This window comes from Ursus arctos, unplaced genomic scaffold, assembly GCF_023065955.2.
Source record: "Ursus arctos isolate Adak ecotype North America unplaced genomic scaffold, UrsArc2.0 scaffold_1, whole genome shotgun sequence".
In the NCBI taxonomy this organism is placed as follows: Eukaryota; Metazoa; Chordata; class Mammalia; order Carnivora; family Ursidae; genus Ursus; species Ursus arctos.
This window is the reverse complement of record NW_026622763.1, coordinates 52,198,618-52,223,845: the sequence shown is the minus strand read 5'-3', so window position 1 is coordinate 52,223,845 and position 25,228 is coordinate 52,198,618. Positions and strand designations below refer to the sequence as shown.

Here is a 25,228-nt window from a genome sequence, read left to right as displayed (position 1 = left end):
AGAGTAGTCTAGGAGAGTTCTTTGTACTGTTCTTCCAACTTTCCTGGGTATACTTTAAATTATGTCAAAATTGTAAGTTACCAAAAAATGAAAAGGAGTTGGGTGTTGAAATTTGAATGAATTACTCCTAATGCAGTCATTCCGTCAACTTCTGCCTTCCCCAGCTCGGCTTGGTCACAGGCTCTGTCATTATTTTGTCGGTCCAACGGCCTCTGTCTCCCCAGCAAGTCCTTATTGGAGGGGAAGCTCTGTGGCTGGGAAGGTCCAGAACTGCCCCTGGGCGCCATGCGTCCACGTATCCAGCGTGTGGGCAGAGGGGTGAAGAGGGTGGAAAGACAACACCTCAGGGCTATGAAGCCACAGCCTTCCCCGAATCCCTCCTCGCATGGCCCCCATACCTGGACTTTCACCTTTACTCCTTGAGGAGTATATGGGTTTTTGTTTTTGGTTTTTTTTTGCTGCCGCTTTTCCCGAAGGGCTATTTCTTGTCCTTTACACTGCTAGTTCTAGCCTGAAATACTGCCTACACTTTACAGATGACCCAAAGCTATGACACACTCACCTAAGCTCAATTGTTTTGTTCCTTCACCATTGGCAAGCCTTTTCCCCAGGCCCTACTCACCAGACCAGAGGATCCCCTCAGTCTCAGTGCCATCCTCTACCAAGTTGGAATTTTCTAGGCTCTTTCAGCAGTCATGCTGGTTTTTGGCCACTGCCCTTACAGCTTTTGTAACTAGGTTTTCTGGGAAGTGCATTCAGCTTCCATGACGCCCAAGGACACCAGATGTCTCATCTCTAATGTTAACAGAGCCGAAGAGTCTAACTGTCCCGCACAGATTAACCTTTGATCACATACAAAAAGAGATTTCTGCTGCAGTCTAGAAACCCAACTTCAAATGTCAGTTTTCCCTTTAGAATATGCCCACCCCGGACTTTCCCGTAAATGATCTCTATAGTGCTGGAAGGAGAGAAACAACCTTTCTACCAGTCAACACAAACATCTAAACAAGATGATACAGGCGTGCAATGCTTCTGAAGACACAGCATGAAACACGAATGTGTGTCTTCCAATATTTGTAATGTACAGATATTCTTGATTTTATTGCAGGTTTAAATCAAACTCCTGATGTTTTAAAAATAATATTACATTTCCCCTCAAATCAATATATCATAGCTTGTAAGTAACATCTATTGAATACAGTGATGTATATTTAAACTCAGGGAAAAATCATAGCATATCGCATCAGAGAGAACAATCTTGAGAAGAGAAAACTTAAGAGAACAGAGGAGTGCCTTATTAAAAACTCCTTAGCAGCCTCACTGGGAGAGAAAATATTGCCAACCGCTTTCCCGCACGGTATACAGCTAATCCAGACAGAAAGGATTCTCCTTCCTTCAGTGAAAGTGCCAAGCTGAAAATGACACCTTTAAGGACAGACATGGGGACAGCCCAGGAGGAGGGCAGCCTGGTGAGAGACTCTAAATCTGGACCCCAGCTCCCCCCCACCCCCCACCCCCTGCAAGTGATGACATTCTGGCTCATCCTCTGTTCTCTCCTTCAAGTGGGAGTGGGCTGCTCCAGCCTGTCTGCATCCCAGGGAGCTGAAATGCCTGGCCAAGTGCCTCTTGGTCTCATCTATGGATGTAAGGAGCTGACCAAAGGCAAGGACTTAGAGTATGCTGACCAGTGCCTGTCCAAAAGGGCCCACAGAGTGAGGCAGCCCTGAGGAAGGGATGGGGGTGGTGGAGCGGTTGGAGAGAAGAAAGGAAGAACTAGTGGTACATCAGTAGAGCAAAGAGGCGGTGGCCTGGGGGATACCATGTGTAAGGTGCATGAAGGGTTGGCTGGTGGGATTCATTTACAGGGTGCAGGATGCGGCAGCCACATGGCACTTCTTCCTGGCTCTCCTGTGTCCACTCCAGCGCCTCCTTCCTCGGACGTGGACCTCATCCCCATCTGGATGTTTACCATGATCTTCACCTCCCTTTCAGATCTTTGTCTCCTGCATCTTCCATCTTGAGGCTTGACCCTCAAACCCACGATTCCTGTATGGGAATCATCCTGGTACCCACACCCCTCTTCTCACCTTGGATCTACTTCCCTAGACTAGACCACACACTTGTCTGCAGGTTGCTCAGGCGCCCAGGTTCTAGCCTGTAGGCCTGGCCTTCCGATGTTGCCAAATAACACAGCTCCTCTCCCCAAGACCAGTGGCCAGGGGACCTCTCACCCCCAACCTTGTCATGCTACCAGTCAAGCCTCTTACCTGCAGTTTGACAGACAGCACTTTGCACACTGAAGTTCGGTACACGTGCTATTTATAAGTATCGAATATAGTTGCTACACCAAGAAGCTAAGATACAGAATGAAGAAGGCAATTCTAAAGATAACTCTCATTTGAAAGCCTCCCATTGAAATGAATGTTCACCTTTGTTTCACTGAATTAATTTATCCAAATCTGGTTCTCAAGAGACCACTAACCAGGGTGTGGTTTGTCTTTTTGGGGTGATAAAAGTGTTCTAAAATTGATTGTGGTGATGGTGACACAACCTACTAAAAGCTATTGAATTGTACACTTTGAGTTGGCAAATTGTATGGTATGTGAATTATGCCTCAATAAAGCTGTTTCAAAAAAAAAAAAGAAAACACTCTGTGGACTTCAGGATGTGAATCTGACCTGCCGAATCTATCCACCTGGCTGCCAGAGGGAGGGATCAGAAAAAAGATGCAGGGAAGTCATTTTCTGGAAATTCTGGGTGGGCTCTGCTGAAGCACACACCCTGATTTTACCTGCAGGAAGCCGAGTCTGGCCATCCCTCCCACAGGCAGCTCCCCACACAGGAACACTGCACACCAGGAGAATTGGCCTGTGTAGGTTTCTCTGCGCCTATAGCATGCAGAGCTACGCCTACTTTTTTCAGCATTTGATTTTTCCAAACAAAAGGAGAAACCAAGCACATAAAACCCAACAGTGAATTGATGAGCAACTTTGCATATATATAGAATTTCCAGGCAATAAAGCATGCTCTCCAACAAGCTTGTCTTTGTTTGGAGGAAAATTACGCTTTGCTTTCTCACAATGCCCTCTGCCAAGCCCAGTGTGCCCTCCTAATTTAAATTAGTCTTTTAATTGTATGATCTTTCCAAAAGAAACTAATTTTCACTACACTCATTCAGGGAACTTAACCAGAACTCGAATTTTTTGTTGTTGTTGTTGGGGGAGGTGGCAAACCCACATAGTAAGGTTTTCTGCTTTGCCACAATCCTGAGATTAATCATTTTCTGAATATCTATAAATATTATTTTGATTATATGAATGGCTTTAAATAGCTGTTTATGAAAAACTCACAATACTGTAACTCTGCAAAGAAATAAGCCTAATATAAAATGTGAGCAAGAGAATTAAACACAAATTGCACAATTATATTCTAATTTGTAGATTATAATTCAGTGTGCCATAATGATCTATCCTGAAAATATGTTATCTCAAAAAAGAACATTAAAAACTGATTAAGATAACTTTTCTCACAAATCCTAAAATGCTTCATTCGCTGGGTAATTTCATTCTGTCCTAACTCAACAAGGACATTGCAAATCAAAGACCTCAAAAGGAGGTTAATAAATCTTGACAGCTTCTGTAGGTTCTGTTTTCTCATTGTATGTTAAATTCTGTATGAAGTTCAGCAGTTCACATAATCTGGCACAAAAATGGAGGATTTAAAAAAAAGTTTAAAACTTTGATTTCTCAGAAAATGTCTTATTGGTGTCTCTTTCTCATTGCTGGGTTATTTCCCAGAAAAGGCTCCATGACTATAACTTTCCAAAATACATCTGTGATAGAAGAGGATATCATGGCAATGGGAAAGGTGAGAATTCTGATCAAAAGTGAGTTAATATTTCTAAATTGTCATAAATATATAGCTTATCCTATAAATTCATAATCTGGACAAGACGATCATCCGGAAAGACTCTGGGGCAAATTCTTCTTAGCTTTTTTTCTTTTTTTGAGGGGGGAGTGTTATTTTTATTCCTCCTTTCCCCAACCACTTCCTTCCATATACAAAAATGAGATAATAATCTCTGAATGCCCTTGGTGACCCAAGCATACATATTTTGGGGACAAATTATGTCAGCATAAAATTCAAAATTGGCAGTCTCAGAGAACGAAGTCAGAAGTAGATCTGCTGTGTTTAAAATTAAACCATTTTAGTAATAACTAAAATCACAGAAAATGGTGAACAAAACCTCAGGAAATACGCCTTTTTTTGGGCCTGTTCATGTAAGTTACAAATCAACACCTGTAGTTTATCTCAAGCGAAGCATGCACTGTGACTTTTACCAAAAGCAGAGTTGCTAGAAAGCACTCAACCCTTGGATGGGGAGGCTACAGGGTAAAACGGGATCTCAGACTCCTTGCAAATATCCACTGGCTCCGTTTTCTAGCAGTCTGCCAACGGCGAGTTCCAAAAAACCAAACTTTTAATTAAATACTACGGAAAAGTAGCATGCCGCATGCCAAAAAAAAAAAAAAAAAAAAAAAAAGGAAAAAAACCCCCCCACACAAAAACCCAACCAACCAAACAAACAAAAAAAAACCTCCCACCAGAATGGCTCACAACAGGACAGGAATCAAGAGTAAGTACTAAAGCAGAATCCAGCTGTTGTCTCCAAAAGATGAAAAACAAAGAACAGAAAACATGAAAGCAACAGGGCTGCAGGGATGCTACCACAGACCATTTAAAACAGACCCAGAAAGTAACAACAAATCACTCCTCTCTCCCACCTTCCCTCACATACCAGAAGCTATAGGGAGCTCTCTAAAGAAAATTCAGAACACAATTCTTCTGTTTGGTATTCTTTGAAGACAACTCAATGTACAAAGCATCAATCAGCCAATGAACACGCAGAAAGTTCAAGACAGTTCAAGTCCAATTTTACGATAATTGTTATGCAATGTTCACTGCCCACTTCAAAGGCCAAAATAGTGTGTGCAGATGCCTGTGTAAGAATGAGTGTTTTTTAAAAGGTTGGTACAAACTGGAATAAGAAAACAGATGGCAAGACATTGATACCATTATTTTGGATTTCTCTGAAATGCCCCCTTAAAGCAATGACAGATTTCAGCACCTGCTTATCACAAAGTCACAGATGAGTTTTCTCTTCTCATTAAATCCTCATTCTTGCAGTCAGTCGAATAGCTCAGGGCAGACTAAACTCCTATTCAGATTGAAATGAATGTATCATTTTTTTCCTACTTCTCCGGACAGAGTCACTTATATGTGCTTCCAATATAAACTTTTGTTTTTTTTCCCCATTTTTTACAAAATAACTTTTCTACTATCTCCCACTTAAACCCTTTCCCCTGGAATAAAAAGAGAAAGAAGGAAAAGCATAAGAACCAGAATTGGAACTTTTATAAAGCTTATCTCTGATTGTAGTAAAAGGGAACTTAAAATTTGGAAGTCATTATAAGAAAGCAATACTAACTACAAAGTGCAAAGAATCTGGAACCCCTGGGCAGACATGTACCACTGTGAAGTGACCATTCTTACATGAAAGCATCCATGATGAAGTTGCAAGTGAACTTAAGAAGGCCTTTATACAGATCTGTACAGGCACCCTTCAGACTCTAATATTCTCCACAGACTACTCCACATCAAATAGGCAGTGAGCAGCTTTCTTGAAGCAGAGGAAGAAGTGAAAAAAAAGGTGGATGGCACAGTGGTTTGTGGGTGAGGCTAGGGATTACCCTGGAAATTACGTAGAACGGGTAACTGTGACATATCCTGCCCACGATGCATCCTTCAGGCACACAGAGATGTTTTCTCTGATTCTTCATGTCTTTAAATTCAAGAGTGTAAAAGAAGTCTTTAGAATAATGAAGTGAAGCAGGGACTTTCAATCTTTATCAAGGATTTGGGCAAAATCTTCTGCTGGCTTGGACCTAAAGGATCAGACCGTAGCACTGGAAACGTCAATATTCCAACGAGCAGGGCTGAAACTGGAGGTGCATTTGGAAGTGCAAAGCATGCTGGCAACTGTGTCTGAAAGGGCTCAAGTTTCAGTAAAGGTGCTTTGGCTTCACATTTCTTCAAGCCCTTCAGGCAATCCTGGAGCCCTTTCTTCTGAAGAAGACAGAAAGTTAAGATCTGCCCCGAACAAATGCATCCTATAGAACAGGACAGTGACTAATACCCTGTGCCCTCCAGGCCCTAACTAAATCAACAAACTCATTTTGGAAAAATAGAAATATAGTTGTCATAACATTAAAAGGAAAAAAAGAAAAAGAAAAAGAGCTTAGAATCCTGAGCCAGAAGCCTTGTGCTCCACTCCCATGGTCAGGGGCAGTCATCTGCGGAGTTGCTTTGCAAAGTTCTATTGTTTCATGATGTTTCCGGAATGCTCCTGAGCCCCTCGTCAAATTCCACTGTATTTCACACAGGATATCAGGTGGTTGCTTTCATCTCTTGGTTCTAAGTGAACCTCAAACTGTGCCCCAAGCCCTGTCATTCTCCCCCAGGACTGAACTGTTCATACCTCCAGGCAAGTGTGTCTTTGCTCAGCTTCTCCCTGTCCCGTCTGGCCCTTCCTCTCTCTGCACCGCTGGCTCTCACCACTCACCCTTCACAACCCCGAACCACAGACGCGTAACTGACCACTTCCATCTTGCTCTCATTATACTCTGTGCAGATTTCCAGTATCATCTCTCTCCGGTAGACCCTATTCTCCCACTAGGCAGGAAGCACACCATACTTCTCTTTCTAGCCCTGGCCTGTACCATGGCACCTGACAAAGAGCAGGACCTTGATAAAGTTTACTGCGTAGATGAATCTATTTAATGAGATGCTATCAACATATGGGGAAGTTTTTCAACATAAAAGTATTTTTAATTTTCTGATTTTCCCTTTTAGCTATCAGTTCAAAGTTCGAAGACCTGTACACGAAAGAATGCCACAGCTAAATCGAGACACAGAGAAGGCTGGCAGAAATGCATGCTCGCCTGGCATTTAATTTGTATTCCCCTGAAAGAAGGGCTTGAACCTGGGACTTGGATGCAGCTCTTTTGGGAAGTGAACCCAGGAAGCAGGAGTGAAGGGCAGGAAAACGGAGGCAAGGAAGGAGGGAAAGACAGTAACGGCTGTGTTCCTGAGCTGGTTTTCTTACTGGGGACCCTTGGACAATGCATCCCAGAGTTCTGTCTCCAAAGCACAGGAGTCTGGAGATTTATCTACATACTCTCCTTCCCCATTATTTGAGCGGTACCTCCAGGGCACTAACTTCCCGCAAACTTCCCAACTACCCTGAGTTTAGGTTGTGCAAGCTCCTGTGGTGTAGAAAGAAGCCCTGAGGTGCCGAGGCTGGGGTAGTTCAAGTCGGGCACTGCCGTGCACAGGAGATGTTCACCCCGGCTGCAGTGGAAATGGAAGGTAGGCCACGAACACATTTAACTAAAGTAACTAAATAAGGTCTTACATCATCTTTTCCAGGATTATGCAGCTAAATAAATAACTTGATTCCAAAACACAATCCATTAATCCATAAAAAGAAAGTACTTCATGGGATGATGTGGATGTCCTAGCTAGACCTTGAGGAGAGAGTTCCCAGGGGACCAGGTGACTTTGCCAGCTTATACTTAGTAATATCCCTTAGCCCCCCAACCAGCCCTGATTCCTACCCTCTACCTTCCCTTCCATCCCCACCATTCATAGGGCAAACAAAGGGAGGACAATGGCCATACCTCCTTTCTCACCCACTGTGATTTCTTTTTACCATGTAAATTGGTTCTGGTGGTCATTTTATAAAAAGAGTGAAGGAAGCAGCAAAGAGGAAAGAATGAGGGCCCTGCTTATCCGAATAAGTTCAAACATTTAAAGATAGCTTTCCCTCTCCTCTCTCTGGCTCTGATAATTGGTTGGGAGGAATTCCTATCCACCTTATACATTGGGGGAACCTACTACAAATGACAGCAAACTTACACTACTTAGCTTTCTCCAAGTATATTGGATAAAGCTTGCATTCATTGTCACCAGAATTTTCTATGCCAGTGGGAAAAAGGAACAGACCAACTGCAGAGTTTTTGCTATTTTTTACCTGAACCTCTGTACTACAGTTTCTTTATAGGGTAAGGATGACGTCAGGTGCCCCCCACCCCCGCTCCTCTGTGCACGTGCACCCTCCATTGATGCGCCCCATCTGCTCTGCTCCCACCACGCAGAACAACTGTCAATAAATTTGGCCCTTTGTTTCTTGCAATCAGTCTCACTTTTCCAACATGAGCCTTTTAGCTTCCTACTGGCCCAGAATTTTGAGATACGCAGATGTCATGGCAGTGAGATGAGGAAAAGGGACATAAAATCAGAAATCAAAGCTGGCTTCTAAAGAAATGTCTTTTACGGAGCAGCACAGAGGATGTTTAGGGCAGTGAAAATATTCTGTATGATACCATAATGGTGAATACATTTGTCCAAATGGGATGTATGACAGCAAGAGCGAACTCTGATATAAACTAGGGTCTCTGGGTGCTGACGATGCGCCAGAGAGGGGCCATCAGTGGTAACAGATGCTACCACCCTGGTGGGGAATGCTGAAAATGGAGAGGCTGTGCGTGGGCTGGGGGCAGAGGGGCTCTGAGAGATCTCTGAACTTTCCCCTCAACTTCGCTGTGAAGCTAAAACTGCTCTAAAAAATAAAGTGTACTTTTAAAAATTAATGAATTGGGGAAAAAAAGAGGAGAAGGAATAGGAGGAAAGGGACGCAAAATAGGCATCAAGAGATTGAGAGAGATAAGAAAACACCAAGGGACACATGCCTGAAATGTAGTATCTGTCAGATGTCATAGGGCGATATTTTTAAAGTTCAGATCAGGTCTTAAATAAGAAAGGTAAGAAAAGATATAAAATCCAGGCTGGCTTCAGGTCTGGGCGACCCATGCAGCCATGCCAAGCCCCATGCTCAGAAGGGCCCTGTGCTTAGTTTAATGCTTGCTGCTATCAGCTCAGAATTCTTAATAATTTTTAAACAACGTTTTCATTTCATGCTGGACAAATTATGTATCCGGTCCTGAGTAAAAGGATAGGAAATGTGAGACAAGATCATTCCCTTGCAGGCTAAAGCATAGCAAGGAAGGATTTGCGGAGACATTCTCAGAGACTCCCTCAGAGCACTTACCACATGGTAAGTGGTCTCTTTTGGTTTAAGATGCTCAGAATGTCAGATTTCCATGTGCTTTGTCACATGCATCTGGTGAACTGTCATGTCGGGTGAGGGATATGGAGAAGGGAATTGGTACCCTGGTAGGGTAGCCCTGAGAAGAGGAAGTCCTATGAATGAAGTTCTAAATGCATGCTATTCTAAAACCCCTTCACTGCTTTCTTTATTTGCAGAAGTTGGGGAATAATACCTCAAAACATAACCATTGGTTATGCTTCAAAGTAAAATTCAATTATATATCACCTAACTTCATTGTGAAGGAAGTGCTTTGAGGGTCTCCTGTAGGACAGGCTGACTAGAAATCTACTTTCCTAAAACAGGGCAGAAGAAGTAACAAAAGGTCTCCCAGTGGTCCCCAAGGACAGCTGTGGAAATGGCTGTCGCCAGTCATCCAATTCCTGACTCTGAGCCTTGGTTCTTATCAGTCATCAAACTTCCTCTCCTTAAATAGAGCCACTGCAAATGTCACCACCAGCTTTCCTAGGACAAAATCAGGGATTTGGCGTCAGAACCTCAGCTGCCAAAATAAAAACCCTCTAAATTATTTTCAGTTCCTGCCTTACATGTTCTCTGTTCACTGTTTACCATCGTGACGGTTGTGCAAGGCTTGCTTTCAATCCTGCAGGAGTCGGCCCTGGTGGCTTTATAGCTTGACAGCTGTAAAATATTAAAGCATATATTCCTCTTTCATTTAGGGCTACAGAGAGATACCCAGAGTACCCTGGGGCATTCTCCAAAAAACTAGTGGATAGAACTCCAGATATACAGAACAATCTTAAACAGTTTTGCAAACTGTAGTAAGTTTTCCTTGACAAAAGCTATTAAGAGAATTCATTTATTATCTAGAAGTTTAAATATTGACTTTGACTTGAATTTTACAAAATGTTGATCCATATTTTAAAAACGTTCTTGCTGACTAACACTAAAAAGTAATAAGCCAGACACAATCAGAGATACGCTGGTTAGCCTGAACATATGTATACACATATATTTTTGATTTAAGCTTATCCCTATGCATAGACATATCCTCTAATGAAACCTTGTTCCGTCAGTGAAAATTGCAAGTTGAAATGACCTCCATGGGAGAAGAGGCACTTGTTATTTGGATGCAATCCTAATTACAAAGTAGCTTGATGAACAGAGACCAAATACTGCCCATGTTTATAGCAACAGGACATAATTTGGTCTCTCAACAATTGAAATCTGTTTGTAAGCAAACAAGACCTCTCTACTGACATTATTACCATGCATAAGTATTATTGCCAAAGCCTTAACAATGGAAATCCAGCAAAAATGGATTTTTTTTCATTATAAAACATGCCCAAAAGATGTTAAAAGCCCATTAACTTTAAAGTGGGCAGTGTCATGTGACCTCTTCCGCTAAGTAGTAAGGGAAAAAAAAAAAAAAACAAATGAGCACCACAATTCTTAAAACGTAACTTTATAAATATTAAAAAAGAGATTTTTAGTTTGTGAGTTCTCATTCAAATAGATGTTTGACATGATAAATATGATTTTACTGGTATTTAAAATTAGGTCCAAACTAACCATCAATCTCTGAAATTGCTTATCAGCACTCACTCTTTCCTTTCATCCTTTCTTCTTCTTTCCCTTAGTGAAGGGGTGTCTAGGAAGTCGATTAAAGTTCATCCTTATCACCCCATAAGTGGTTACCAGCCCCAGGAAGATGGACGACTGGGCTCTTCGCCAGATCAAATTCCCCCCATTAGGCAGTTGGAGAGTATGAAGCATCCAGCAGGTAACTGGCTCTAGCAACATGAAATCACCATCACTCAGACAAATGTGGGAAACTCTTGAAAAAAGATGCTTTCTGTTTTGAATTCGATCTTTCATAGAAGAGAAGAAAAATATTAAAGCTGGTCGTAGCAAGCCAGGTCATTAAAGCTGCTATTGCAAGGGCCATGATGGATTCAAAGCAAGTTTAAAAACTGAGTTCAACACTGAAGATAAAGGTAGAAACAATATCAAGGAGTGAGAATCATCCTTATTTACCAAAAATAAAAACTGAGGGAGATAGAAAATCAACTTATTTGTCTGCCAATGAAAGATGGAGCTAATACTAAAACTCTCTGATCTACTTCCTGCCCACCAACAAATTCCCTGCTTCTTTGACCATGGAAATAAATATTAACAATTTTACTAAGCAGTTAACTCTCCAATTAACACACTGTGTCTCGTCAACCCCCCCACCAAGGGTCTCTGTGAGGTGGTGCCACTGAGTCGGCTTGGGCAAGTCCCCTCTTTTTTTTTTTTTTTCATCTGTAAGGGCAGGACCAGGGAAAAGGAGACCAAAAATAATTCTTAAATACTTTAGAGTTAAAAATTCTAGGAGCACTTTGGTGGCTCAGTCAGTTAGTGTCTGCCTTCAGCTCAGGTCATGATCCTGGGGTCCTGGGATTGAGCGCCGCATCGGGCTCCCTGCTCAGCAGCGAGCCTGCTTCTCCCTCTCCCTCTCCCTCTGCCCCTCCCCCTGCTCATGCTCTCTCTCTCTCTCTTTCAAATAAATACATAAAATCTTTTTTAAAAATTCTATAATTCCTCCAACTGCTCTATGTGTCTCTGTTTTAACACTATACCTTTCCTGTGCACTGGTTAATAACATGCACCCCTCCAACATTAATCACAGAACTGCTTGGCGAAATATTACCTTTTTTTTTTTTAAGTAAAAGAGTGAGACGATAAAATTTGTATGTGAAAAATGATAATAGCAGCAGGAAACATGTACATTTTCACACCCTGTATCATTAAAATAAAAGCTATTATCTTTCTTTACTTCATTATACACCGATATTCTAAAATTAAATCTAGCTAGGGCATGCGTTCCCAAAAAAAATACAGGAGTGGGATTCTTTTTAACCAAGTAGGCATCTGGAAAACACTTTATATAGTACACATCATGTCCCACTTGGTTTGAAACACCTGGCCAAAAAAAAAAAAAAAAAAAAAAAAAGGATAGTAAAATCTGTACCTCTTTAGTGAGAGCACTGCTTATAAAATGAGTAAACATTACAGTGGAGGTGGGAATCTGACTTCTGTCTGATAAAGAGCTGTAAGGTGGGACTACATCATCGGCTACAGGTCTGGAAGTGTTTTACCTGCTATGAGCAGCACCGTCACAAATGCACAGAAGAAGGGCAAAATAATAAGGAAGGAAAAAGGGCAACATTCCCAGAAAATTTGTTTCAAATCATATAGTAAGAAAATATTTATTTATGGCTGTTTTTCTGTCAGGGGCTGTTTTGGGTGCCAGGTCACAAAAAAGAGCAAGGGACTTCACCCTGAGAGTTGATAGTCTAGAGGAGGGGTCAGGAAACATTTTTGTAAAGATCTAGATAGAAAATATTTGAGAATTTTGGTGATCTGTATGGTCTCTGCTGCAAATACTCAATTCTCTGATTGTAGCCCCAAAGTACCCATAGATAATATGAAAACAAATGGGTATGGTTGTGTTCAATAAAGCTGTAATCATTTGCAGATCCCTAGTCTAGAGAAAGAAAGACATTAAATACATCATTGAAAATAAGTCACATCATTGCAAATATGCAAAGCTCTTGAAGGAGAGGCTCAGTCTAGGGACACATTAGAGGGACTGGACTAGGCTGGAAAGGTTCCTGTGAAGCTGAGGGTGTGAAGGAGTGGGTAAGCCAGACGGTGGGAAAGAACATCTCAGATGGAGGAACAGCAGTGCAGGGAAGCAGAGACAAAGGGGTGGTGGGGAATGAGAAATGAAGAGAATCCCCTGGTGGAAGCATCTGGAAAACACTCTACATAGTACGTCTCAGATGCAGCTGGAGTGCAGAAGCAGCCAGGCCACTCAAGGGTGCTAAGCTGCGGCAGCGATCTTGGATTCTATTCTGAGGCAAGAGAAAATCATTTAGGGTTTGGAGCTCAGGCAGGACTTGATCAATCTGCGTATCTAACAGATTTAGAGGCGTTGGTAGCCAGAAGCTGCAACCTGGAACTAGTATAGCCAGGAAAATTGTATCTTATGTTGGCTTCCACTGAGAACAGACCCTGAGACAAGGTCTTGGGGTCACAGAGTGTATTTGGGAGGTGATCTCAGGAAGCACATGGAAGAAAGAGAGGAAAGTGAGGCAGGGAAGAGAGAAAAGCCAATAATGGGATAATGGGTGTATTAATGAGTGGATTACTGCCTCAGGTAACTGGGGCTCTGTCCCACTGGGGACCCACCGAGGAATAGAGTAGAACACACCTCAATGTTGTCTTGGGGAGGGATGAGGAAGCTGGCGCATTTATCCACCCACCCTCACCCCTGTTGAATGTTGCCCCCCCCCCCACCGCCAGGCATCAATTTCTGGCAATTTTTAGTTGGCTCATTGGCTGTGACGATCCCTCAGCACCAAAGAAAACCACCAGACAGAAATAGAGAGACACAGAAGCTCGATGCCCAAGTGCAGAGGGACAGGCCACTGCTGCTGCAGATGAATTCGTAAATAGGCCAAAGTCTGTGGAATTGGGCAACAACAGGGTTTGCTACAAATTGCTGGTCAGTTTCACTAGAAAGTAGATAAAACAGGAAAAATACTTATGATTTTCAAATTCCATAAAATTTCCTAAATAAATGTCCTCCTTCTTATAAAAAACGGAAGTCTGCTAAGCTGAAGTATGTTGCATATAGATTTTACCTGATAAAATTAATGCCGTATCACAGGGACCATATTCAAAATACTTAACAAATGAAACAGCAAACGCACTGACCATTCCAAGTGGACCTTGACCTTAAAAACTCTCAGGGCCTATAGGTGTGGACTAGCTGTACTCTGGCCCTGCCATATTTTCAAAAAGTGCTCCTGGAATATGGTAGGAATGGACCAGGAAAGGTTCAAATGCAAATGTAGACTTTTTATGTAAGGGGGAATGTTTTTGGATCTGCAGCTAGGTAAAGCTTGAATAAGAAAGTGCTGCCTAGGGGTGCCTGGGTGGCTCAGTTAGTTAAGTGTCTGCCTTTGGCTCAGGTCATGATCCCAGGATCCTAGGATCGAGCCCCACGTTGGGCTCCTTGCTCAGCAGGGAGCCTGTTTCTCCCTCTCCTCCCTGGCTCATGTTCTCTGTCTCTCAAATAAATAAATACAATCTTAGAAAGAAAGAAAGAAAGAAAGAAAGAAAGAAAGAAAGAAAGAAAGAAAGAAAGAAAGAGAGAGAGAGAGAGAGAAAGAAAGAAAGGAAGGAAGGAAGAAAGGGAGAAAGAAAGAAAGAAAGAAAGAAAGAAAGAAAGAAAGAAAGAAAGAAAGAAAGAAAGGGCTGTGTGACACAGTGGCATGAAGAATAAGAGGAATATTGGATGAGCTCCTTCAAGAAAAAGCATATCTTTTGGGCAAATTCAGCATTGACATGACAAACATTAATCCAAGACAGGAATGTAGGTTCCAATGCATGAACACCATCTACTGACTGCAAACACAGGTTTTCTAAACAATCTACCTCCCCACTGCAAAAGGGGAATACAAGTGCTAGTTATCCAAATTACAGTCCAAGGTCAACATGAGATTAAGGTCTTGTATCTGAAGGTAAAATATTTCAAACCATTTTCATGGCTTCCAACTTGGAGACACTGTTATCGTACTGGCCTCCCAGCAAGGAACGGCCTTATACATTTTAACAGCTCACTGCTGGCTCCCTGGTCCTGGGGTGGAGTTACACGGGCAGAGTAGAATTTAAACACTGTGATCACAGGTCACTGTTGTAACAAAATTGCTGTGGTAGCAGTTTAGTTACTAGAAGATGCCTAATCGATGAAGACAAAAATTGGTCTGGTACCAGTGGTTGTCCCAACACCAGGCATTCAATTATTTCACTGACGATATATATCACTCCCCTTCTCCACTCAAAACTGACTCTTAGACATGGCTTGTTCTTTTCACTACCCTAAATACAAGTTAAGGAAGGACTGCATGCTCTGGCCTTCTTCCACACCATATTTTGCATCCCATTTTTACACCGCCTGAAGTTAGATTTGGGTTGGGCTTTCTGTAGTCCTGAGAACCACGCGTGCATCGATTCTGTGGTTAAGGTCTTCCCTTAGACACTGCTAACTGGAGTACGCTTCCAACCAAACCCACCTTTTCCAAAGACATCTTCTAAGAGAGTAAGAACATCTGGGTAAAAACTTCACCAGGTATTTACCCAGCAGATTTTTTCTTTTTTCTTGAAACTTTTTCCTTCTTCTATCACATGTCTGACCAACGAGCTGATCTTTCTTTTAAGAGTCTTCCTCCATCTCTGATTTGAATGGTTTTGACCTTTTAGCAGAAAGGTCCTTGAACCTGGGGTACCTTCTTTTATATACATATAAAACTCACTGCTTTAAAACAAGCCTAGGCCTGCCGTCTCACCATGTGCCCGGTCATCTCCTTCCCTGCCCCTCTCCATCTGTCCAAATCGGTGGATGATCAGAAATTAAAATTTAATGATATAACGTGGGTAAGTGCAATTGTTTGACTGAGTGGGGCCCATTAACTGTATAATAAAGGCAAAAGTGGGTCCATACTGAAGGCAACCACAGGGTTAGCTAGCCTTAGAGGACACAGGACTGCAAAGAGGAACTCATTTCAGGTGGATATCCATACAGATTTAAAGAGATTAGGAAGTGAATATGAGAGAAAGAGAGAGAGAGAAAAAAAAAAGTGTCAGCAAAACAAATTCAAAATTGAGAAAGAGAACATTAGCTAAACAATCTCTAAGCATTTCATACTGTGCACACCAGGACACGTTAGTCCAGAAATAAGCTTAATAAATTTAATTCGAGAAGCTTAATATAAATTTAGAAAAAAATTATTAGATCTATTTAATTATCAACAGCTCCTGATTAAAATCCATAAACATGCCACATAGGTATTTTAACACTTTCCCATCTGTATGTACAAAAGAGCTTGTACAGGCAAAGTCTATCAGAAAAAGGGATTTCTCCCCCTCTTCTTGGTTACTGAACGCCACAGGGTGGCGTTTTCATTGCCCATTCCCCAACCTTCCTCCGTCATCCATCAGACAGGAGCTTCACAATGGTTTTACTACATGTTTTAAAGGAAGGTACTTCATTTAAAGGATGCTGATGGATTTCTCTGAGGAGGCATGGGTAGTGTTCTCTCTCATTCCAGATCCATGGAAATATGATAAACAAAACTGCAAACAAGGTGGAGTACACTAATGCTATTTTAGCACGTTATAGTAACAAAGTATACATTACCATAAGGGAAAGTGCTCTCATTAAGTCCCACTGACAACTGAGAGTTAGTCTTAAGGAAATCAAGCAGCTGACGTAGGACTTGAACCCAGTAGCACAGGCTGCTTCTATTTAGGAGATGTGCTAAAAGCTCTAGCCCAGCCCATGGGCATTATGTTGAGTTCCAGTTTAAACTGCAGAACAGAAAATTGGGGCACCTGGGTGGCTCAGTCGGTTAAGCATCCGACTCTGATTTCGGCTCAGGTCATGATCTCGGGGTTGTGAGATCAAGCTCCGTGTCGGGCTCCACGCTCAGCATGGAGTCTGCTTGAGATTTGCCCTCTCTCCCTCTCTCTAAAATAAATAAATAAAATCTTTAAAAAACAACAACTGTAGAACAGAAAATAGAACAAAAACTTTCATGTATGGTTAAGACTTCATCTGTCATAAATATATGGAATATTGATGGCAAATAGGAGATAGCCAGTATGGAAACTGCAAAAATCACTCACTTTATTCATTAAAGAGCTCACTGAGAGCATTATCAACTCACTTTTATTTATATACAATTAAACCATGCTTGCTTGTCTGATTCCCAAGAGTACAGCACACTAGAAAAGAAAATTCTAAAGGTGAGAGAAGGTACTAAAAGCAAGCCACTGAGAGTAGTAGGAACTGACAGCTGACCATTCTGGAAGGTCAGACAGAAGAGCGCAAAATGCAGAGAAGCTGGAAAGCCTGTCAACCGTACACATGCCTACATGCTGGGGCAGTATTTCTGTGTCAGGTGCAGGACAATGATGGCTGCTTATGATAATGCTCCTGAGTTAAAGAGTAAGATGTTCATTATATTGTTTCAGGAAAGAGAAACCATTTTTAAAAGCTCTATCTTAAAATTAGTTCGATAAGAAACACTTCGGTGTTTAAAGGGGTATTCAGAAAACTTGACCAACTAGAATGACTCATATCTTAAAGGTTCTGGATAATAACAATTGCTAAGAATGAACAACGAATAAACTTGTCTCTGTGCCCTGCTGTTAAAACTTTCCTTTAATTGTCTCACCGAATCCTAACAACCAGACCAGGAGGTAGATAATTTTGGGATCTGGATTTTACAGATGAGGGAACTGAGGAAGAGGGAGGTCAAGTCATCAGCCAGGAAATAGAGGTGCCGGGATTTGAACGTTGGCTGTGTGTTTCAAAGCCAAAACACTGAACCAATTAGCCATCTGAATTTAACTGTACCAGTTTTTAACTGTTGTGTTTCTAGGCCTTTCCCTTCTATCCAACCACAGGAAAACTCCAGTTCTCAAAAGCTCATTTATAAAGCAACTGTTTGAAGTTCAGACCTTCCATCATTGATTCAACAGTCATTTCTTGCACATCGACTGTCAGGCACTGTGTTAGTGCTGGAGACAGAAGAACAAAACACAACTCCTGCCCTGAGTGAGATAACAGGATAAAAGGAAGACTGACACAAAAACAATTAATTACTGTAAAACCTGCATTTATGGAAGGTAAGACTGGTGTCGAGGACGATGCAGGGCCATGCCTGGTGGTTCGTAGCCTAGAGAAGCGGTTTTTATAGAGCACATGCTCTCATGAAACTAAGAATAGCCCTGACCCCTGAGCTCCCTAAGCTACCCTGAGCTCTAAGTCCACCAAAGCTCTGGAGGCAGCGGGGAAGGGATGTGGACAGTAGGACCTGAGTAACACGTTACGTTTACCCATCTTTAATGATGCGCTCTCTGATGTCGGTCAGCAAGTGGGCAGGAGATTCCCCCACTCTCTTCAATCTGTAGGTACGTGGCTGCCTTGGCCAGCTGTGTACAATTCCTGCCTCATCTGCAGCCTAAGCAGGTATGTTTCCCGAAAAGTATGGAAAAAAACCTCTCCTGATTCATCACATAAATAGACCAACCACTACCAAAATAAAAAAAGAAAAACTTCCATTACGCCCACCTTTGGTTTCCTGAACAGTCACTTTGGGAAGCAATTCAGTGTGCTCTTCCCAGAAAACTTAGTTGCAACTGTCCTATTTTTATATATGTTTAATGAATTTCACAAGTAATACATTCTCATTGTAAAAAAGTTAAAAGATGGAAAGCAGCCATGTACCCCAGCTGTGGTATTAGTCCTTCCTGGAAATGAACAAATTAGAAGTAGGTGTCCTGCAGCTGGCACACACAGAACCCTTTTGGATCCAGCCTCACATGGGCATGAGAATGTTTGGAGGGGAGAGATGAGAACGTGGACGGGCACATCAGCAACCACTCATCATCACTTTGCAGGTGAGCAGGACAAAGAGAAAAGAAAATGAGTGGGGGAGACTGGGAAGGAGGGACCTAGACAAAAGTGATAGAGGAAAATGAACCCCAGCGTCAACACCTCTCCATCTAGAGCTATGTGTTGCCGCCTCTCTAACTTTATGCTTTGTTTTTCACATAAAGTGGGTGCAGAATTAATTCATGGGAAGTGCAGTTTCTAATGCAAAGAGCACCAACTTCAGTAATTTGTTCTAACAGATTCCAAACCCAACTCCCACAGCCAATTTGTAATGCTGGCTGAGTCACAGAGGGGTCACAGACAAGGTTTCTTAGTCTATTTGCCTCTGTTCTTAGGAATCATCTTAGAGCAAGAGAACAAAAAATAATGAGGATCTATTCACATTGCAGGCTTTTAGTATTTTTGGAATCACACAGCACTATCTTTTCAATAGTTAGGAGATTCACTGCTCTCCCAAGAGGGACAGTCCCTCATACCTAATGCTCTCCAGGGTTTTAAGAGCAGTTAAGGAAGAGCCTCAGACCAGCTGTTGGCTGGGTGTTTTCCAGTGCAGGCAGCAAGGGCAGAAGGGAGTGGTCTTTATTCTGAGAGGTCACTCCTGAGTGTGGGAGGGGTTGGATCTAGTTGGTGCCACAGCCCACAAGGTATAAAAAGAAGGGTGGAAACAAGATTTGGCGGGGGGAGAAGGGAGTGGCTTGTCTTTCAGGTCTGGGACTGGACTTTAAACTCTTTTCTTCCTTTTCTATTTTTTTTTCTAAGATTTTATTTATTTATTTGAGAGAGAGAGAGACAGAACAGCAGCGGGGAGGAGGAGAGGGAGAGAGAGAAGGAGAAGTAGACTGCTGAGCAGGGAGCCTGATGCGGGGCTTGATCCCAGGAGCCTGGGATCATGACCTGAGCCAAAGGCAGACACTTAACTGACTGAGCCACCCAGACACCCCTAAACTCTTTTCTTTGAACTCAGTGGCAGCAAGGAAATCTTTATTTAAATTGCTGCACTTGTACATATCTTTAGTTCGTGCTAAATGATTCTGTGTAATCGTTGGATTAGGAAAGAAAGGTAGCAGCTGAAGGGACAAGGAGGAAAGATGTGGAGGTGCTCTGATATTTTCTAAAAATATGATCCCAAGACTATGCCAAGGTTGTAATGAATGGAAGATGGTTGTGATGTCTTGGCTTCCAAAGTATTCTCTAATAAATTATCTTATATTTTAATTGTAATCTTAAATGTTCATGTACGCATATACATAGTGGCATCCCTCTGAACCAAGGTTTCAGTAGGAAACATGAGAATATTTCAAGACAAGGTGAAAATACAATGAATTTTAGAAAAGGTTCTTAGGAATCTCCTAATGCCTAGTCTTGAATATCAGCCATTCCTTTTTTTGTCTGGCTGTATTGAGGATGCAATCACAGACACATCGTATTTACTGTGAAAAAAATCATTGGATTTTGTGTTCAATGATTTACACTCTGTCCTCTAAAGTAGCATCTTCAATTAAAGATCCCCATTACCTCCCCTGAGCTGGTGGTGTATTATAACAATCAATTGCATTTGACTAATGCACCCAAGTAATGGGCATTCAATAAATGTGTTCCAGTCAGTCTGAACTGTTCATAGACAAAGAGAGCCTAAGTGAGATGGGGTTTGCAACACCACTGCTGCTTGGGAAACTGGAAAGAAAAGCAAGTATTTGCTCGGCTTTTCAACCCCCTGGACAAGATTTCAAAAACATGATATCTAACTCATGGCAAAGGAAGGGCACATTTGGTGAAACAACAGATTTTACATGCTTGTGCAGGACACTATAATTGCAACAGAACCTCCAGAAGTCTTAAGTCATACATCATAAAAATATACAACCAGGGCTTGGCAACTGGCAGTCCATCCAGTTGGCTTAAAAAGTTCTTTAACCTAGAAGTTGTAAATTATGAAGACAGGCATAACAGTGCTGCTAAGATTATTCGTCAGAAGCCGATCAGACATATATTTTTAAAAAGAATTAAAGTATTGCACATATATGCCTCTGAAGAGTTTTATTGACAGGGGCTAAAAGTACCAGTCAAAATCATTAGCAATTAACAAATGTATTTGGTAGAAACAATAAAGGTGAAACAATCTGATTATCTACACTTTAAAGAGAAATAGTTGACTCTAGGAGAGATGGACAAAAATGTGGAAACCGAGATACAATTTAGAAACTAAATACAGGTATTTTAATTACCCATTTTCTCAGAAATTGAATTTTAGATTTATTTTATTTTAGTTCTGTTGTCGTTCAATGTCACCTCAAAGGCAGGTGGTATACCACAAGAAGGACCCGGCACCAGAAGGCTCGCTCCTGCGCTCTGCTACTTCATGCTGTGTGGCTCAAACAGGTTGGTTGACTTCTCTAAGCCTGTTTCTTTATTCATAAAACCATAAACAGGACGGTAACCAACTGCCACCCAGCACTGCTGGGAGGATAAAACAACTACGGAAGAGTAAATGGGAAAGTGTGTGGAATATAGTAACTTCCCAATGAATGTTTTTTGGATCTGAAGGACTTACCCTAGTTTTAATATATATTTGCCTTAGATGGTCATTTGCTTATCTCACTAATGGTATCATCTCACAATACTGTTGCAACCCCCCTTTAGAATTTCCTTTGGTGCCAAAAGCAATTGGTATCCTCCTTTTGTCAAAATGTATAATATCCCTTCAAATGAGGTCTAGGAAACCGGGACCTTATTTCTATTTTACAAGTGAAAGCCCAGGCACAGAAGAGTTAAGTGATTTGCTCAAGGATATAAAATGGGTCAGAAGCTGAGATAAATCATCTAGATTTTGTGCCTTGCCCTCCACTACACTCCTTCTAACCCTGAACTCTGTGAGGCATTTCTCCAAGTTCTTAAAAAGAAATTTCCTATGATTGCCACATTTCACTTGAGTCAGCTCTCTCACCGGCAGACAGCATGCCAATACCCATCAAAACAGTCTGCCGAGAGCCTCTACACCTCAAAAATCAGGACAAATGGAAGGCAAGCGAATTCACAAGTTTCCCTTTTAAGCAACATTCTGAATCCATTCTGGAGTCACCCAAATAGGAAAAGTCTTATTCATGTCTCTCATGCCTGCAAATTAGCAGGGTTTCAGATATGATCGCCTAGTTTGATAATATGGAGCCATATAGGGAGAAGTAACTGTCTCTTCGCACACACCCCCCCCCCCCGCCTTGAAAATATATATGACTTTCTGCGAATCGAAAGCAGTGGGCCACTGGCCAAGCTACATTTAAGTAAGTCATCTGAACCCTGGTAGGCAAGTGGTGTTTATTTGCCTTAATTCTAATAAAATAAATATACAAGTTTTATACCAAACTTTTAAACTGACCTAATGGTGCTACGGCTCTTTTCAAAACATTTCAAAGGTTTGGATCAAAACCTAAATATTCAGAGGGGAGGGGGGTGGGGGAATGGGATAGACCAGTGATTGGTAGTAAGGAGGGCACGTATTGCACGGTGCACTGGGTGTTATACGCAACTAATGAATCATCGAACTTTACATCGGAAACCGGGGATGTACTGTATGGTGACTAACATAATATAAAACAAAAAACAAAAAAAACCCAAAAAACTAAATATTCCCAAGCCATTCATCCAAATAGCATAATCCTTAGTTTTCAGTTAGATAGCTTTACGTAGGATTTTTATGAACTTAAATCTCAACTTATAGATAGGATAAAATCATAAAGTCATTTTAGGAATAAGAAACAGGCATAAAGATAAATAACTCACCTGCTTATATCCATGCATATAGAAGCAGATTGCTGGTGATATTCCTGGTCATTCTAAAACATTCCACAGCAACTGAAATGAGCCACTGCCATCTAGAATTAATTATATGGGTTTCAGAACTTTGTTACTGAAGCCACAGCCCCATCTTAGGACTCATCTGCAAGGCTGTGGCCTCTCAAAAACAGGAATAGGAAAACAAATCCTGACATAAACCGATACAGACCACAGCTGCTTAAGGGGGATAAAAAGCTTAAAGATTGAGCTGGCATTTTTTTTCTCTCTCCCATGAAGCTTTAAAGTCTCCACAAGTTTAATTGGACCCTCATTTCAAAAATGAAATGCTTCTCAAAACTGGGAATTGTCTTGGTAACATGTGTACAAGATATAGATATAGATACATCAGCTACATACATTTGTAATACAGTGTAGTGTACAGGGTCATGACGTAAAATGCATTCCTACTATGGGCTGCCATTCTATAGGATACCATAAAAAAGGCTTAAGAAGCAGTGCAGCAGTTACCCTAAGTCCTTTTAATTGGGTAAGCTGTAGGCAAAAGCAGCAGAGACGGCACAGTGAGGTCAGGAGGGATAGAGGTGGGCATAGGAAGGAGGAGGGGACTCTGGGCTGGTGCAGCACACCCAGGATACCAGAGCTGCCTGGGTGGCTCCTAGTTTGAGCTGAACATTCTGTGGGAGTGAGGAGCTCATCTTCAGGGCATCCCCAGCGATTAAGCACCTATGATTTCCATTACATTGTCTCCATGAAGGGTGCCAGAAATGGTACCAGCAGCTCACATGAAAAGAACTTTTATGCATCTTTTCATATTTTACATTGTCTGAGCTGATATGTCCAGACTTCAGTTTAGACATTGGACATAATCCCTGCCCTCTAGATGTCTGTATCAGACTGAAGAGATAAACAAAGGAATCCCCATTCAGTAGCTGAAATGTAATGATATTAGGCTGAACAAATGAAATTGTCATTTTTGTAGGCCCAAGGTTGTTGAATATCTGGAATTTTGTATGGTTCAACTTAATAAAAATCACCAAATGCAAGGAGGGGCCAAATGGCCTAGCGACTGGGCTGACAACCTGAAGATTGAATCAAGTTGTTCTAAATATGCTCCCTAGCCCCATATACTCTATACAGCAACATGGGTGAAGATATCCAAGTATCAGAAATCAATTTTCTGTGATTTCGATCCACAAAATCTTGCATTAACTCTGTTCAAGACGTTGGACTTCCTTTGTTTCTGACTATTTTCCTCAAAACATATAGGTATAGAATTTCCCATAAGGAAAGAACTTCCAATGAACAGATTTTCAATATTTTCATTGGAAAGGCTCATAATAGTACATATTAGTTGTTTGCTTTTTAACTTGTTGCTGCTCAACAAGAACACAAAACATAAGAATTTATCAAGGCCTCAGGCTTGGTATATTTTTTTTTCATAGTAAACTTTCTATTTGAATAGAATCTATCTGTTTATGAAGAGGTTTTCCATGTTGCTTTATTTGCCCCCTAAAAGTCCCACGAGGTGAGGATTAGTATTCATGTTATACAGAAAAAGAAATGAATCATTCTAGAGATTCACTTAGAGGGGAAGAAAGCCAGTTTTGCTTTTTAACCTCACCTTTGGCATCTGATTAAGATTTTGGTTGGCTTCAGATTCCGTACCACAAACACTTTCTAAGCTCCTACAAGATGCAGGCCCCTGTTTTTCTTTGTGCTACTTTTCATCTTCTGGCAAACACTTCGCAGGAAGTCAAGCCTTTCTAGAGTGTGCAAAAACTTAGGAGTCATGACGTTCAGTTGGGTCAAAAGTAGATGCTTCTAGAAAAAATTATCTGAAAAGCTCTACTTCTTCATGTGGGCTACTTTAAACATTCTCAACTGCTGTTCACATTGAAGACTGAGTTGCAAAGACGAGACCTGGGTTGTGTCACTTAAATGTCCTTGCGTAGCCTCAAGTTGAAGAGGCATTCCTGGGATTTTATAAACTAAGGACCCCAAACCTCATGTGACTTAGACAAAGAAAATTTTCCTTTTCTACATGAGCTAGGGACAATAAAAAGTGAGGATACCGAGCTCTTGTGCCAATAAAAGTGCCTTTTAAAGAGGCTTTCTTGAGTGAACATTTTACCATCATCATAAATCTTCTTGCTCACTGCTCTAAAGATTGTGCCTAGAATAATGCCTAGTAAACAATAGGAGTCAAAGCCAATGAATGGAAACAAGCACATGAATAACCAAAAGGGACATGGGGTAAAGTGTCAGTCCCTCTAAGCCAGCTCCTCCAAGACTGAGGAACATCTCAAAGAACAAATATTCTTCTATAACTTCTCCCTGAAAAAAAAAATTAGTTGGCTAGTACTATTAGCTGGGGAATGCAGTGTTTGTTATATCTCAAAAATGACAAAATAAATAAAAAATCTTAGTTTGATGCTGGGAACTACAGTTGATCAGGGGCAGTGAAAGGTAGCCTCTGTCTTATTCCAACTTAGGACCAGATCTCTGCTGTTGTATGGATTTGTCAAAATGGTTCTCCGATTCTGCCCTCTGATTTCTGAAAAAACAGCAGAAACTCCTGTTGAAGATCAGTTAGTTCTAATGGCAAAATGACATACGTGAATGATTGCAGCACTGTTCAGGTTTCTGGAAGAACTGCCATCCTTACCAGAGGCCTAGAATGGCTGAATACCACGGGACTCATTTTGCAACCTTGCTGAATTTTGCTGGAAACCGTAGGT

General features: G+C 41.5%; 1 protein-coding gene across 9 annotated transcripts in view; it reads right to left on the bottom strand.

Annotated features, from left to right (window-relative positions):
• RAPGEF4 (Rap guanine nucleotide exchange factor 4) overlaps nucleotides 1-25,228 on the bottom strand; it is a 273,452-nt gene that overhangs the window by 133,975 nt on the left and 114,249 nt on the right. For 2 of the 9 annotated variants that reach the window (XM_057318655.1, XM_026492549.4), the window contains exon 2: nucleotides 22,476-22,567. The exons of the other annotated variants lie outside the window; for them this stretch is intronic. In XM_057318655.1, coding sequence (XP_057174638.1) covers nucleotides 22,476-22,493 — 18 coding nt within the window. In that variant the 5' untranslated portion in view covers nucleotides 22,494-22,567. The remainder of the gene's footprint in view (nucleotides 1-22,475; nucleotides 22,568-25,228) is intronic. 9 annotated transcript variants of the gene reach the window in all.